We start from the raw sequence: 16,771 nt of genomic DNA, 5'->3' as shown, positions 1-16,771 counted from the left end.
TTAAGAGAGTTAATGTATAGTAAAAATTTAAAGATTAGCAATAGAAAGACTTCCTTTTGAAGTTCTGATGACCAGTTATCATGTTAGTAAAATTGCATCCTTATTCCAGAACTTCACTTTTTCACTGTGGACCTTGCTAATTGTATGCTTTTATTTATGTCTAGCTGCTTTCAGAAAATTAGGGTTTGATTTATCAAGTGCTTCTTCCAGTGTTGGTACTAACTCCATACTGATGCTTTAACTGCTGATAAGAGTTTGTAACCTGTCCTTTTTCTAAAAATTGACAGATATTTGGAACTAGCAATTTTGCGTTGTTGGCGTTTCCTAGAGGATGATTTTTCTTGTATTCTCCACCGCTTGACTATGATGATAAGAGGAGTAGCTGATCCACTTGCATCTGCATATTGCCATCTTTATGTGGCCCGTTCTGCAAGAATTTTGCATCCTGAAGATGCAGGTATCAGATTTATAAAATTATCTTAATGTATATGTCAGTTAAATCATAGGAGGTTCCAACGTTTAATGCAGGAGTATAAAGGGCGATAAAATATTTCAGAATAGAGTTGGTAGTTTGTCTTTGGGTGTCTTTGTTGAGTCAAGTCTAGTTAGAATTAAGATGTAGGTTCGTGTGACTAACTTGAGTACGTGCATGAGAAATTTGGGGTGAATGGATTTATGGTGAGGGGCCGATGTTGCAACTATGCAATTAGAGGTCTCTCAGAAGTCATAACCTTCATGGTCAATAAAAAGACATTTGCAGTATACGGTTTAGTGCATTTTAGAGTAACTCCTACCTCCTCCTTGCTACTTCACCTAATAATTTCATCCATACAAATTGCACTCAACTTTCATCATTTCAATTTTGAAAGAAAGTACTTTTCCTTTTCATATCTTTAAGCCATTCAATGACTTCATCTCGCTTTAGATCTCCCCAAAAAATTCAAATTAAAAGGATGAATTTGATAAGAGTCATTCACATAAGAAGATAATGGTTTTTTTACTTAACAAATAAAATCAATTAAAGCTTCTCTCACATCTTCCCAATAGAAATGTTGTTGAAAAACTTTTTCGCTATCTCTAGTAAGTTTCCTCTTGTATTCGTTATTCAAATGATGCGGACTAGCTTAGGGGTGGAACATGGCTAGGGCTAGGGATATGACAGGACCAATGATGGAGGCTGGCCATATGGTAGAGGTGATGATGGAGTGGAGGCTGAATGGTCGATGGAGGTAGCTTGGCTAGGAAATAGTGGTCATGGCTTGTGGATGCAATAGATAGTTGAAGGCCATGATTCGCGTACAACTATGGCAATGGCAAAGACGAGAATTGTATGGGAGGTAGAGATGGTTAAGACAGAGAGAGGCAAAAGAGGGAGAAGTCAGAGATGAAAGAGAAGGCTAGGCCAAGAGAAATAGAGAGAGCTAGAAAAAAAGTAGTCTATTTAGTAATTCAATGTATGCCTAAGATACAAGCCAAAAGATCCTATTTATAGGGAATAATACAAAGTCTTAAAATCAGATAAGAAATAAATTACAAGTTTATTATCTAAAACAGTCCTCAAATCTGTGGGTGTAGTGGTCTTGATGGCTAAAAGATTTTAGTGGTATTCATCTGTGGGTGCTCCATATACTATAGGATAATGTTTGGGCAACAATAGCGTATGCAATGGCTGTCCTATAGGTAGATGTAACTCTAGAAAGACTAAAGCAGTGCTCGGCTCATAGGAGATAGTAGATAGAGTGTAGTGGACAGAGTGCGGATACCACTAATGAGCTCAGCAGGTAGGATTGTCAAATATCTGAGTTAGCTCAAGTTTGCTTAGATAAGGCTTGATGAAGCTTGACTCGAAAATGAGCTGAGCTGAGCTTGATCTTCAAAATAGGCTCAAAAATACCTTGAGTCGGCTTGATCAAGTAGACTAGATGAGATTTGAAATATATATATATATATATATATATATATATATATATGTAATATTAGTAATATTATTACAGTAATATTTTCTAGGGTTAATTATGTCGACACCCTTGAATTATACCCGATTTTCACGGGGACCCCCTAAACTTTTGGGCAAGCTGAAATGGCTTTCTGAATTGATCTCCTACTCTTTTTGAATTGATCTTTCATTTCTTCTCAATATTCATATTTTCATCTAAGTAAAACATGAATAAATAATATTGTAATATCTTAATCTAATAAACATTCTCATCTCATGAATAATCTCTTATATTTCATTTTCTAGAAATCTGAAATTCTATGTGATTGTAATCCAAAATTTTTAATCTTTATCTATAACATCTCAATTTAAAATTTGAATTTTTGTTCAATTGTAATATTTTAATTTCTCAATAAAGATTTTTAAATAATGAATTTCTTAATTTTCTCGGCAGGTAGCATATTTTTGTCATCGTCGTCATTATTAGAATTTAAAACTGATAGAACATCCTTTGATGAGAATTATTCTAATCAATTCTACTTTATTTTGAAATAATTTTTTCATTGAATATTAAAGAAAATACAAGGAAACTTGCCTTAATCGTATATAAGTTTAAATACATGGGTAAGTGCATAAGTTTAAAATACGTGAGGGTAAGATGATTGAGCCAAATTACATAGGGTAAGCTGTAATTTGCACTTTTTTTCTAACTCTAATAAATATAATCCAATAATAAAAAAACACCAATGTCTTTGATAATGTGTCACCAATCAAACTAAAATAACAGATGGTTTAGAACAAAATGTCCAATACAACCGATGGGCAAAATAGGAAAATTCTAATTGAAGGTGGGTCTTGGTGCATCTCGTTCGGTCGCCACATGAATCAGCAACTGAAATATTAGAAGAGGGAACCCATGAGCCAACAATTATAGCTCAGTGAGTGGAATCTACTCAAAATCCAAATAAATTCAAATCTATAACATAATTTTAATTAAATACAAGTCCAATGATATAAAATGAGAAATTTACTAAGCTTGCTTATGATAATAATAATAATAACAATACAAGTAATAACAGAGTAAATCATATCTTATAATATGGTTTGTGTCAATATGCTGAATTTCTTTCAATATTAATAATAATATCATATATCTCAACTTGGGATTGTGCTTGAGGATCCATATCAATAACAAGTCACTCAATATGCACTCGAGTCTTTTCCTTATAGTTAATCTAGTTAGGGTCACCACGAGGTGTCACAATGTGATAAACTCACCTAGTCTGTTTCACTAACCATAGAGCAAGATTAGAGTCACCTTAGGGAGATTTCTAATCTAGTCTGAGACTGTTCTCTAAGCGCACCAGAGTCACCTAAACGGATCATATGCTGATCAGGTATAGGTCTGTTCTCTGGACTAATCTCTAATTGTATCAAGGTCACCTAAATACATAAGCTGATCAGGAATAGGTCTATCCTCTGGACTTCAAGGTAGTCTTGAGTTACCACAGGAAGATGCATGAAGAATATCTAGCTAGTGTTTGTTTTTAAAGTCGTACAACGTATCAATTACACTATTATTATCGATCATATAAATGATTATATGCACTAAGTATAGCAATGCAGTAGGTCTTATATTTTGCACACAGAACATAATAATGCACAAAAACATAATAATGTATTTGCACACTGAATTATACATGATCTGATAAAAGCGCAAAATACAAGACAAATAAATAAAATAAATACGTAATCGAACCCACTCACCTGTGTCTAGGTGAAACGACAGAAATCTCTAGTCCATGGTTAAAAAAAATCACCACATTTAATAATAAATAAATAACATATTTCAACTTAACTAATAAATTAAAAGTAATTAAATCCGCCATCGCTGACCTCTCTTTCTTTATTTTGATGGATTATAGTTTCTATGACCCTCTCTTTTATAGATGAAAGAGATAGACTCCTAATAGGATGAGATTCAAATCTTCTTTCCTTTTTGAATAGGAAATCTAATTAATTTAGATTTTGATCTAATCCATATCATAAAGGATATAGGATTACATATCCTACTTAGGTTTTAATTATCTACTTTTATTTATTTATACATACATATATATATATATATTTATATAGGGTTATTACATGATTGATTTAATGGACAGTAATACATTTAATTAGATAGGCTTGACTTTATTTTGCACCTCAAAACTAACTTGTGACTCTCTAGCATTACTAATTCATGTTGATTATTGTGCTTGTGCATTTCCTCCTTATCCATAGACTATCCAGTTTCCTTTGATGATCTCTATGCGTCCTTCCATTAGTTCTTTGTTTGCTTCCATTAAGAGGATGGCTTCCCATCATTGAGACAAGATGGTCACCTCGATGAGATGAATCTTGATGATTTGTGCCCCTGGATCTCCCTCTTTGCTGATATGATCTCCTTGGTCTCATCCTTAACAAGTCTGTTGCCTTGCTCGAGGAGATCACTATCACATGATCTGTACTGACTATGGCAAGGACCTGCCTAATTTCTAAGTCATCATTCATTATGACTTTATGGACAAGCTCTTCGCTATGTGTCAATGGTCATCGCACAAGCTCTTTCAGCTTATCAGAATATCAGAGAGCCTTGTAAGGTGTCACCAAATCTTGAAGCCCAATTCTTCGCTTAGGTGAATGGAGATGACAGAATCAATCATATCACGATGATGGGTGGTTTGACATACTTGTCGATGATGTTAGACAAGGAATGGAAAGATAGGGAGAGGAGAGGCGGGGGGGGGGGGGGGAGGGAAAGAGAGATTTTGTGGTAAGTGTATTATTTGCCATCATGGTGGCAAGTAGCAGCTACAATTGTGGCAAGCAGCAGCTACAATTGTGGCAAGCAACGGTGGTACTCTGTAGGTTCTTCTGTTCTATTTCTATGTCTCTCTTCTTTTCTCTCTATTTTTATGTGTGGTTTCACTGGTTCATGTGTAATTACTTACCTAAATAATTCACATATAAGACTCTCTTGTTGTTGCTAAGTTGCACATAACTTTTGTCTTGGTTATGATATGCCTAAGGGGTAATATGTTTGTCACCATAGATAATGGGATAGAGGGCCTGCTTTACTTTTAGGATCTCAAGTTGTATGATCAGTTTAATGATTCTCTACCTTTTGTCTCAATGATCTTCTCCATTTTGCTTCTATGAACGGGTTCGTTCATTTTGTCAGTGAATATTATTGTGTTAAATGTTTAAAGTTTTTATTCTTGGCAGGTTATCTTATCACATCGCTTAATGATATCACAATGCATTTAGAAAGGGTTATTATGGATCGAGAAGCCATCAACCACCGTGCTTACAAGGATAAGAGAGTCTTAATAAGTTTAATTGAACCTCCCATTGAGTGGATAATGAAGTGTGTATTTGCCAGTAACAGTCAGGTATTTGCCAGTAATAGTCAGGTAAAATATTGGCGTAATATTTATTTTGTCAGATGAAATTTGATTCCTTTGTTTTGTCCAAAGAAGCTGGGCATGAAAGATGAGAGTATATACACAATGAAAGAATATCATACTTATTGTCATGGTCTATGAAATTTCAGAGGAGATATAAAAACTTAGACTGACTAAGTAAAAGAGATATGGAAAGCAAAACCTGCTGATTTACTGGGTGTACACAGCTCCGAAATACATAAAGACTCGTGTATTTTTAGTGTCAAGGTGTGCACCTCACTATTCTAGGTGTGCACAACTTGTAGAAACTGAACATGCTGTTTTCGGTTTGATTTTATTTTCATTGTTCGATCTTCGTAAAATCATTCTTCCACAAGTCATATATCTTGACCTAACATTAAAACTAAATTGTACGTCATTTTTGGAGGATTCAACACGAGACTGTAAGACATAAACAGGAAATATGAAACTTAAGAGAGAAATTCTGGAGAAGATAAGATAATTAGGAAAAGTTGAGAGGCAAGCAAAACATTGTTAGAATGAAATGAAAACCAAATCCAACGTATAAACCAATTTTAAGTAATTAAGATACTAACCAGATAATTTATGTCAGCTTAAGCAAGTAACTAATGGGAATTTTATTTTAAAGAAAGATATTATTTAGATCCATTAAAATAATTACTATTATATAATGAAACGATCTTTAATGTAAGATAAAGTAAGAATGCTGGTAATAAAAGATATTGAAGATGTGACTAAACTAAAGTTACATATGCAATTAACAAAATAAATATGGCATAACAACCACCGCTTTCGTATTGCAGATAAATTGTTAGTAAGTTAAACAATTTGATAGTAATAGTGTGGGGTAAAGAAAATATGAGATACCTAAGTCAATATAATTACATGATAATTAGATAGAATACGATCAATACTTAATATTGATTACTTTAGTTACAATATAGTTATGATTAAAATAAAAATAAATACAATTAAAATACGTAAAATTAGATTAATTATTAATAACTCAAGTCTAAACCAATAATGTGGCTACTGTAATTGAGCTAATTTCTTAGTAAATAGCAAAACTATATGATTAGGAAAGATGTAATAAATAAGTGGAACATGACTTTATACAAGTATTAATTACTTTTATTAATAATTAAACAAGCACTACATTAAAGCAAGCGAATAAGTAATTGAATGAAAATAACTCAAATTTTAAAACTTAGGCTATAGGCTAAAGAATAGAAGTGCAGCCTAAGCCTACTTGCTCCAATCAACATAAGTGGGGCCCAACCCCAAGATATAAACCCAAACAGAGAAGAGCCAATTGAATTGCAGGGAACCAATGCTGCCAGCCATGCACTGTCGAGTCGTAGTGAAGGTAAGGTGGAGTTCAACGATTCAAAAGTGTTTCGTTGTGGAATTTAATCTAGAGGAAAGAGGGAAGCAAGGGTCGTTGATACACTTAGTTAGAGTTTTTTCTTATTGTATTAGTTATTTGTTTTTTTATTAAAATAACTTTTTTGTAGGTCGTGTTCGAATGCGGTTTGGGGCGCATTCAAATGCCTTTGCGAACGCCTGCATTAGGTTCACAAAAACAGAGAACGTGAAATGCGCGTTTGAATGCCGTGTTCGAATCGACAGAGAACGTCTTTGTGTGTTCGAACATGATCGGGAGCATTCGAACGCGATTGGCGGGAGTCCACTAGAATTAGGGTTAATAATTATTATTTTGACTTTTTGGCTAGTCTCTATAAAGGTGTGGACGACAGCCAAAATTATTATGCTATTAGATTATTAGTTTCTTGCATCTTTATTTTCTCTCTACCCTAATATCCCTCCTTCCTCTTTACCAACCTACTACCTCTACCGTTGGCAAGGTCTCTCTTAATTTCTAATCTCCCTCGTCTGTCGAGTTCCTCTCTTCTTTGGAATCTCGACCACTTCTTCTCATTCGTCTTTATCTCTTAAACAACATCAACCATCCATCCTCATCTTCATTATCATCCATAACCCTAATATCCACTTCACCTGTCACCACCACCATCATCCGCACTATATTGTGTTTTCGTCCTAATTGTAGTTCGAACCTGCGAAGGGCACAAATACGAAAAACGTAGATCAGGGAATTATGGATCGATTCCACTTGGTTTCGTAATTTTCTGACTACAGCAGAATATTTTTCTTCGGTTGCGCGGATTGCTTCCTGCAATAAATACAGATATTGAAGGAATCGTTCCATAGCCTATCAGTCGTATGCTAGATGTATAGTTTGTTGGCCGGTCAATCGATGGTGGTCGGAAGAGAGACGGAAGATGACGATGGGAGCTCACATGGTGGAGCCCAAACAATGGGTATTAGAGGATGGTGAATGGTACCCAAAGGAATGGGATGTTAAGGTGAATCTCCTTGGGTGGGAGTGGGGTAGCACGAAGGTCACCGGCCGACTAATTTTGCCAATAAAAATAAACACAAAAATAATGGCGAATCACATGACGCTTAATAAAAATGAAATTAAACTAGCAAGGATGAAGAGCACATACGAGTCCGATGGTGTCGTCGGTAGGATCTAACGACAATCCGGTGGCGAGTATTCGTTGTTGAACACCATGAACGAGAGAATGAGAGAGAGTAAAGAGAAGATGAAAAGGTTGGAGATGATGAATAGAATGGGTGAGGCCAGTTGCATGATAATAAATTTTGTATCTATAAAGGTGGGTGGAGGTTAGGGTTTTTTTTGGGTTAAAACACAGTAGAGCACGCGAGTGATGCATGCGTTTTATGTTTAAGGTGTTACACTTAGTCTTTTGGAATATCCAATTGAGTAGTTTCTCAATTGTTTGAGATGACTTACATGATTGTTTTATTTCGAAATGTTTTGCTAAGTCTTTTAGGTGACATGTCCAATCTATCTAAAGTACAGGGAAGAGACTAAATATTTTATTTTCCGGGTCGTCATTATTGTCACTCAGGACTAATCATGCCGTTCAATGTAATCCATTCTGCATACTGCATAAGTTGTAGTGAAGATTCAATTCCCATTAGAAAAATGTCGTATGCAGGCCTAAATATCTATTCTGCCTTTTAATATTATCCAGGCAGAAAGATGATATTACAATTGATTTTGACTCTATTATGCTTGATAACTTTTTGTGGAAACATTCGTGAGAGAAATATTGACCTTGTCTCTTCTTTTCTCGAATGTAGGGATACTGTGATTTGCTCAAGGACTTTGGATTGTGGAGGAATCTATCAAAGTCAACCAGAAATGTTGCATGTTTGTCTGTCGTTCTTCATTATCTCCTAAAGCAACTTCCTGCTGAAGTTTTAAGTATCAGCATATTGGATATCATGGAGCTTCTGGAGCAAACTAAAGATATTTCACTTGATCAGGTGATTTCACTGATGTTCTTATATTCAAAAATTTCAAAATGCATTGTAGTAGCTGCTAGTGTGTCTATTACTTCTCCTTCATTAATATCGACAATCATTTGGCAGTATTTGAATTACAGGCTGCTTGGCATAAGACTATGTGAATGCCAACTGCCTTCCAGTTCTGCTGATGCTGTATTGAAAAACATTATGCAGGTAACCTAAACATTTTCTTTGAATAGTTACACCATATATATTTGGGAATTTTATTCGAGACATTCTTGTTCAAATCATTATGCTGTACATTTGTAATGGTTCATATTATGGACTTATGTGCTAGGCGGCATGGTCTATGCCACCCTGCATGCTACCAATGTCTGCTGAGGCCTGGCATTACACAAGGGACACCAGGAAGTGACAATTTGTCAAGAATTCTATCTTAACTTGTTGACAGGCTAAGGGCACGGGGAATGCTGATGGCACATAAAACCTTTGTGTTATCACAGCCTCATGAGTTTGCTATACTGTCCATAGACTTCTCTTTTCTATCACATTGTGAGACCTACAACAGACTGTTGTCTTGACGACTTATAAGATCACAAGCTAACTGTCTATCAAACTTTAAAGGAGTTTAATTTTTCCAGTAAAAATTGCTTTCATTTAGTAGAAGTTGAAATTTGGTTATGAATTTTGTAGGCCTGAATTTGACCATTGGGTCATATACTAGAATGGTATGTTTTTTCCTTTTCTTTTTCTACAGTCAGTGGTCTGGTATAATACTATGACTTTTTGCACCCTACTACTATTCCTGCATAGTACATGCTTCATGCTGATGGCTATAGTGTGACATCACTTATTTATTTTCTTAATCCCATCCAATGAAGAAGAACTAACAATTATTTTTCTATGTAGCTACATGTTCAGTCATGCCATAATTTGAACTGATAGAGGCTTGATATGCAAAAAATGATTATCCCAGTGATGGAACTTCACAATATCTGCAACCTTAATGTCTTTCTGCTGGACCTTTCAGGGTTTGATACAGTATAAAGATAGCCAGACATGTATCCGTACATTTATTTGTCTTATATGAGTAACAAATAGTGCAAAGGAACCATCAAGTTAATAGGATGCTCTTGAATGCAAAAGAACCATCCAATTTTTCTATTTATGTGGCTCTTGATTTGATATCATAGGGAACAGATCCAGTCATGTTTTTCTTGTGTAAATTCTTAGCAAGGCGACACTAAATAATGCAGTTGCACTATTTCGGACCTTCAACATTTATTGTAATTTTCATCATTGTGGTATTTCCTTGTCTCCTGTATTTCTTGTTCCAATTTGATTATTTATCAAGACCGATATGTGTGCCATTTCACACTTTATTAAATGAACTGTTGGAGCTAAAAATGTTGACATAGTTAGAAATATGATTCATGAGATATAATATAATTGTGCATTTTATGTTTGTCCAAATACAAAACCTTCTAGAACAATAAAAGATAAAGAACTCTATAGTTTCAACTTTCAATGGAAGTTTATGCACTGAATCCATCTGTAGTTTTCATTATGCTGGGATTCAATTTAAGAAAGTGTTGGATCCTTTGTTGGAACAATAGAGATTTTGTTTACCCTTGGAGTATAAAGTCAATAATTTAACTACATATTCAATATCTTTGCTGTATAACTAATATGGTTGATACGCGGCAACATTCTATGCTATAGTCGTCAATACCTTGTCATGCCCAAGTGAGCCTTTTTCTTTTGCCAAACCAATAGCTTGTTTACAACCTTTACCAGTTATTCCATAGAGTCTTCATAAGTTAGTTATCTGCTGTGTTAAATCCTGTATTATCTGAATGATCTTGTATTATGATTAAAAATCTGTTATGCTATTGTTCTTGTCAAGTGAAATTGGAATATTCTTAATGCATTCCATCAAAAGGACTCTCTGATATTATATCAAACTCTCTGAATGATTGTCTTCTTTGTATTGTCAGAATGATTTTTTAAAATTTTTTTTAAAATTTTTTTTATTTTGTTTCTATACGAAGGTCTTATGTGATATCTATTTATTTATCTTCTAAAATTTGTATAATTTCTTATATAATTTCTTCATATCACCAATTGCAGGTGATTTCTCAATATCATCACCTTCATGAGTACTTGTCCATAGCAGACGCTTATTTAGATATTATCCTGTACCATACACTGGTAATACTGAAACTTTACTATTTAACTTTAAAACCTTACCTAATTTCTGTTTTATTTCATACACATTAAATAAATTTATATAAGCATGCAAATACTAAAAGTTAGATTACTCTGATTGGAATTGATGCATTCTTCTTTTGATTAATTTATTAGTGAACCATAAAACAAGGATTGCCTTGCCATAGACATGGCTTATGCTGCAAGCACAAGCTCTGCTGCTGTCTCTCTTCCCTGGTTTGAAAATATGCCCAAAACTGGAATATACTGTCCAATACATCTCAGTTTTGGGCAAAAATAATCCAAAAAAGAAGCTGAAATCCAGAACCACTAAATGGCTAAATGCCATTATTTTGTCATGGAACAGTGTATATCTGTCGAAACTCCAGAGCCTCAACAGAAGGAGAAGTGGAAGGAAGTAGAAGCTTTCAGCTCAAATGAAAGAGCAGAGGCAATGTCTACTGTAGCAGAATAGAGGAGAGTGAGGTGGGGGAGATTTAAGTTAGGTTTGAGCCTTTATATACCATAGGTTTTACTTTTCTTTTGGCCGTTTGATTGCATTTGACTATAAATCGACCCCACATTAACGTAGCATTAAGATGGGCGATTGCTGCAGAACTGTAGCCCTAATTAGGGCTAAAATAACTGCAACTCATTATTTTTCCATTTTATTCCTATTTTTTAATTTCTTTCCTTATTTTTTAGCTCAGGCGATGAAGAAATTTTTGTGGTTACCATTAGAAAAGTAGGAGAGAAAAGATCATAGAAGAATTCAAATAGAACTAATTCATTTCATTAGAAATAATGTGTTCCATCATACATGACCTCTCCTTAAAATGCAATTTATCCAAAACTGAAGATAATAGGGAAAGACACTTGAAATAGAAATCTTACATAGGATACCTTTAGAGATTAGGAATTTTTGAGATTATGAATCCTATGAGAATTAGGAAACCTTTGAAATTAGGAATTCTATGAGAACTAGGAAGCCTTTGAGAATAGGGACATATGAGAATTAGGAATGGGATGAAACCTTTAAGAAGAGAAGTCCTATGAGAATTAGGAAACACTTGATTTTGATGTGAACCGATTGATTTGATCTGCAATGGTCCCTGAACAGGATCTAGAACAGAAACTGCAAATGTGTTTTCGAGAGATCCACCCTTTAGATCCTTCTGAAAATTGGATATTTTGTTTCTCTCGAAGAAAGCTTTCCAATGAATACAAGAACGTAAAGTTTGATGGTTAGATCTTGAGATATTAACCAAAGAGTGGCGAAGGGTCGAAAAAGGCTTGTCTTATGAGATGGAGGTTTGATAATTGATATGGGCCAAATTCTGGTGGAGAGTAAGGATGAAGTCAATAACCAAGAAATCAAGGAAAGGGAAGAGGAGGCCGGCCTTTGGGGACAAGGGTTGTGCGGCTAGACAAAGGGGGGTTCGGCAGCCAAGATAGGTGGCCTAGGAGGGACGAGTCAAGTGGGAGAGGAGATAGGATTAGAGATAAGGATCTCAAGCTCAGTGTTCTATTTTTTTTGCTGCCTCAAACGGGTGCTCTCCACAGCTATATGTAGGTGGCTATCCAAACTCTCCTTGACTCTTCCACTAACTAACTCGTGGGTGGGATACAAAGCATTAAATAAAGATGGACTGATTTTGGGTTGAATACAAGCAATAAGGAGAGCAAAATCCTAAGAGATGCAAGCAATAAAGAGGAAGCTCTTAGGCTAACCCAAGGAGAGTCTCTTGGCTAAGCCAAAAGAGACTCTTGGCTATCGCAAAGCAACCAGAAATTAAAGAGCTAAAAGCAATAATTAAAGTGCAAAGTGAGTTTAGTCAATCGAAGTGAGTCAAATTGTCTGTCTACATCATTCCACCATGCTTTCCGTAACCTTGTCCTTAAGGTCTCAAGTCGGGGAAAATGTTCAAGTATCTTAGACTCGTACTTCCAAGTAGCTTGGTCAGCTGATCTGCTAAGCCATTCCACCAAGATTTGTGCCTCAAGTCGTCTGTTGAGACGTGCCCTACGCTTGGCCAGCACCCGAATCGGCTCCACTGTACCGCTCTTGAGTGGTTCAGGTATGATTGAACTGACTAATACCATGGTCCAAGTCAGGCCTTCAGAAGTGACACGTGGAAGACTGGGTGGACCTTAGACGAAACTGGCAAGTCTAAGCGGTATGCCACTTGGTTCGATGCACTCCAAAATCTAAAACGAACCATAGAATAGGTGGTTCCACCTTCCGTTCAGCCTAAAAGCATTTGGACCACTTCAACTTAAAGTGGATGCTGCGTAGAATTTTCAGCACCTCCTCAAATGCTCTAAATTCTCCTGCTATGAATGGCCTTGGAAGATAGTCGACGCGTTGGTGAGATTGAACGACATCATTCAGAATTCATAATAGTCGTCGTGTGTCCAAAGTTTGCTCCTCAAAGTGCCAACGAGTAAACATCGAGTTTGAATTGGCTGCCTTGGATCGCTAGTGGGATGCCGCAACATATGCTCTTTGCCTAAAACGTGGTCCTTTTGCTTGGCGAGCCTCTCGTTCAAATGGAAAATATAATTTTCCTCAATGTTGCCCCAAATCAAAAAAATTATTGAATTAATATGTCAAAGTTATTTATATTAGGTCAAGATTGGTGTAGGACCATGTTAAAGTAGCTTCATATGAGTTAATTTGAATCCAAATTTTACAGTTTTAAGCTAAATTTTAGCATAATTATAAATTATTTGATAATATTGTTCTTCCCTAAATTATCTGTGGAATCATATTTCGCTATGGCAATTGCTATATGTTTTAGCAAATAGTTCTTTTAAAACATTATTAATGAATAAAAGAGTAATGTAGGTATTAATACATATATTAGAACTTAAAATATGTATAATACCTATTGAGAAGTGCACTTATAGGTGTTTGGCACATTGGGGCATGCCAGGTCAGCAAGATGAGTGTCACGCCTCGATACGGGAACATGATTGCCGCGAATATCTAGGATAAAATCCAAAGAAAACACGAAAGCCCAAATAGTAATCAAATTCTAAAATAAATTGACATAATGAAAATGGTACTCAGTCTTCAGAGTCCTCACTAAACGGCTTTTTAAATTTCTGCAAAATAATAAGTCGTCAAGACTCCCAGCAAGTATACTCTATTAATAATATGTCTAATGACAAATATCAATATGTGATACATATAGTAAATCATTCATAATATCTAAATTTAAATAAATCAATATAAAACAAATCAATCTCTACTGAAAGTGTACTATTATGAAAATCGAATTATAAATCATTCATAATAACTCAATTTGAATAAATCAATATAAAATGAGTCGATTTCAGTCAAAAGTGTACCATCACGAAAACCCGTCAAAATTAATAAATGGTTATATTGTCTCATTAATGGGTACTCTGACCCATGGCCACATTGCACTACTTAGTCACTATCGGGGTGGCGCCCGGTTTTTAGATAGTCGATCCGTCTAGGGTCACAGTAGGTACTCTGTAGTGCTCTATCGACTTTTCCACTAGCTATTGAGTAAGTTTAGAGTCATCGAGACAAAAATTCAGGAATCTTTTTCCTAATCCCGCCAGAGTCACTTGGTAGCACGTTGTAACGTTACATTCCAAGATGATAGTGGATGGTGGTGGACCGGCGTTAATGGGGTAGCACCGGTGAATAAGTGGTGGTGGAAAGGTTATGGGTGATGAAAGGGTTAGGGCAAGTGTGGATAGATTGGAAAAAGGGGGAGAAGTTGGCCACCCCTAAGGGACTAGGGTGATTGGCCGGTCGAGGGAGGTTAGAAGCAGCGTCGCTGGGGATCGAGAGAACGGGAGAGAAGAAGACGAAGGAGACAAGGCAAAATACTCAATTTATTAATAATGACTCTATGGTTGCCATCCACACCTTTAGAGGCTAACCAAACAATTCAGAAATAATCCTAAATAGTGCATTTTCGTCGACCGCATTCGAACGTGCCCGATCACGTTCGAACGCACACATTTCACACTCTCTGGATTTGCGAATGCGATGCAAGCGTTCGCAGCACGTTCGAACGCACATATTTTTCACTTCTCTGGATTTGCGAACGCGATGCAGGCGTTCGCAGGTGCATTCGAACGCGGCGTTCGAATGCACAATTCACACTCTCTGGATGTGTGAACGTGATGTAGACGTTCACAACCGTGTTCGAACACGACATACGAAAATTTATTTTTTTTAAGAATTAAACATTAAAATAAGAAACAAAGACACCCCTAAAGTATACCCATGCTCGAGACGACATCGGTGAAGTCCGAATCGTATCAAAGTTAGCTCCCGTGCAATTTAAGAATTGCTGCTTAATTTAATATATTTTCATACAAAAGATTAAGGCTAAGTTACACCTAGACTCGTAAATTATAACCTAGTGTCCATTATATCCCATAAAGAAAGAAAATGTAAATCTAAGACCCTGTGGACTATTGTTTAGAGGGGTCTAGGTGTAATTGAGTTGAAGATTAAAACTAGAATTTAGACCATGAATCTCCTTGCTAGATTTTAAGAAATTTATTTACTAAAAAGAACACTTGACTTTAGGAGCTAATGAAACTATTTTAGTTAAATTCAACCAAACCAATTCCCACAAACTTGAGTTCCACTTGGATCTTCATTAATGACAACTACTGCAGGAAAAATAGAGAAGACGTTTAGAACTTTCTAATGCATGTTTGTGCATATGCAAGTCATGGACATTAAGGATAAGGTCGACAAAAAGGTAATTATCTTTGATTGTATTTGATCATGGAAATGACATTCTAATAACAGTTCTTAGACATAATGCAGGAAACATCCAAAACATAGATAACTCTTGTATAATTGTATCCTTTAGTTCGGATAATAATTCTCATCTTTGTGAGTTATTACATCTCTTATTCTTAGTTTTAATTTTCATGTTCTGTTGTTGCTATCTACAATTTCAATAATATATTATTGATCTTTTAATAATTTTTTTAAAAATTATTGATCTTTTAATAATTGTGAAACTTTTCATTTTCTCTAGTTGATAAAATTGTTCAGTTTTACCGTATTTATCTCACTGTCTTATTATCTCCTGTTATCTATTTTCTACTTTTCTGTCATGCTTTGATATTCTCACCATAGCTTGATGGATTTGTGATAAGGACGGAACGTCCTCTTCAATATCTAGATTGATTGCAAGAAGTCCACGCAATCGAGAGAAAATATTCACCAGATATTCTCCCGTAGTTAGAAAATTACGAAACGAAGGGTAGTCGATCCGTAACTTCCTGATCTACGTTTTTGATATTTACTCCCTTCGCAGATTCGGACTGCAACTGGGACGAAAATATGCTAGAGTGGGGGTGATAGTGGTGGTGAAGGGTGGTGAAGGGTGGAGGTGATGCTAAGATTATGGATGATAATGGAGATGAGGATGGATGATTGATGTAGTTTAAGGGATAAGGACGAAGGGGAGAAGTGGGCTGAGATCCCAAGGAGGAAGGAGGATTCGACAGACGAGGGAGATTAGAAGATAGATGAGACCTTGCCAATGATAGAGGTGGCTGGTTGGTAAAGAGGAATGAGAGAGATTACGGTAGAGAGACTAGAGAGAGGATAGAGGAAGATAGAAACTAATATTCATTCATCATAATGATTTTTGTTGCTATCCACACCTTTATAGAGGCTAGCGAACAAGCCAAAATAACAATTATTAACCTTAATACTAGTGGACTCTTGCCGATCATGTTTGAATAGGGTTGACCGTGTTCGAACGCTCAAAAAATGTTCTCTGTGAAT

At 35.7% G+C, this 16,771-nt stretch overlaps 1 protein-coding gene across 8 annotated transcripts in view; it reads left to right on the top strand.

The window, feature by feature from the left end:
* The window catches only part of LOC140782091 (uncharacterized), a 57,180-nt gene that overhangs the window by 7,273 nt on the left and 33,136 nt on the right, over nucleotides 1-16,771 (top strand). For 7 of the 8 annotated variants that reach the window (XR_012107785.1, XR_012107786.1, XR_012107784.1 and 4 more), the window contains 5 exons: nucleotides 288-457; nucleotides 5,204-5,391; nucleotides 8,596-8,781; nucleotides 8,887-8,976; nucleotides 10,894-10,974. Coding sequence is in view for 5 of the 8 variants with exons in the window: in XM_073128467.1 (XP_072984568.1) it covers nucleotides 288-457; nucleotides 5,204-5,391; nucleotides 8,596-8,781; nucleotides 8,887-8,976; nucleotides 10,894-10,974 (715 nt within the window). In the remaining 3 variants the exon portion in view is untranslated. The remainder of the gene's footprint in view (nucleotides 1-287; nucleotides 458-5,203; nucleotides 5,392-8,595; nucleotides 8,782-8,886; nucleotides 8,977-10,893; nucleotides 10,975-16,771) is intronic. The other variant, XM_073128465.1, reaches the window with a different exon arrangement.

Source organism: Typha latifolia, chromosome 2 (assembly GCF_019914945.1).
Source record: "Typha latifolia isolate L0001 chromosome 2, TyphaL0001v2, whole genome shotgun sequence".
Lineage (NCBI taxonomy): Eukaryota > Viridiplantae > Streptophyta > Magnoliopsida > Poales > Typhaceae > Typha > Typha latifolia.
This window is presented reverse-complemented; position numbering and strand designations above follow the sequence as displayed.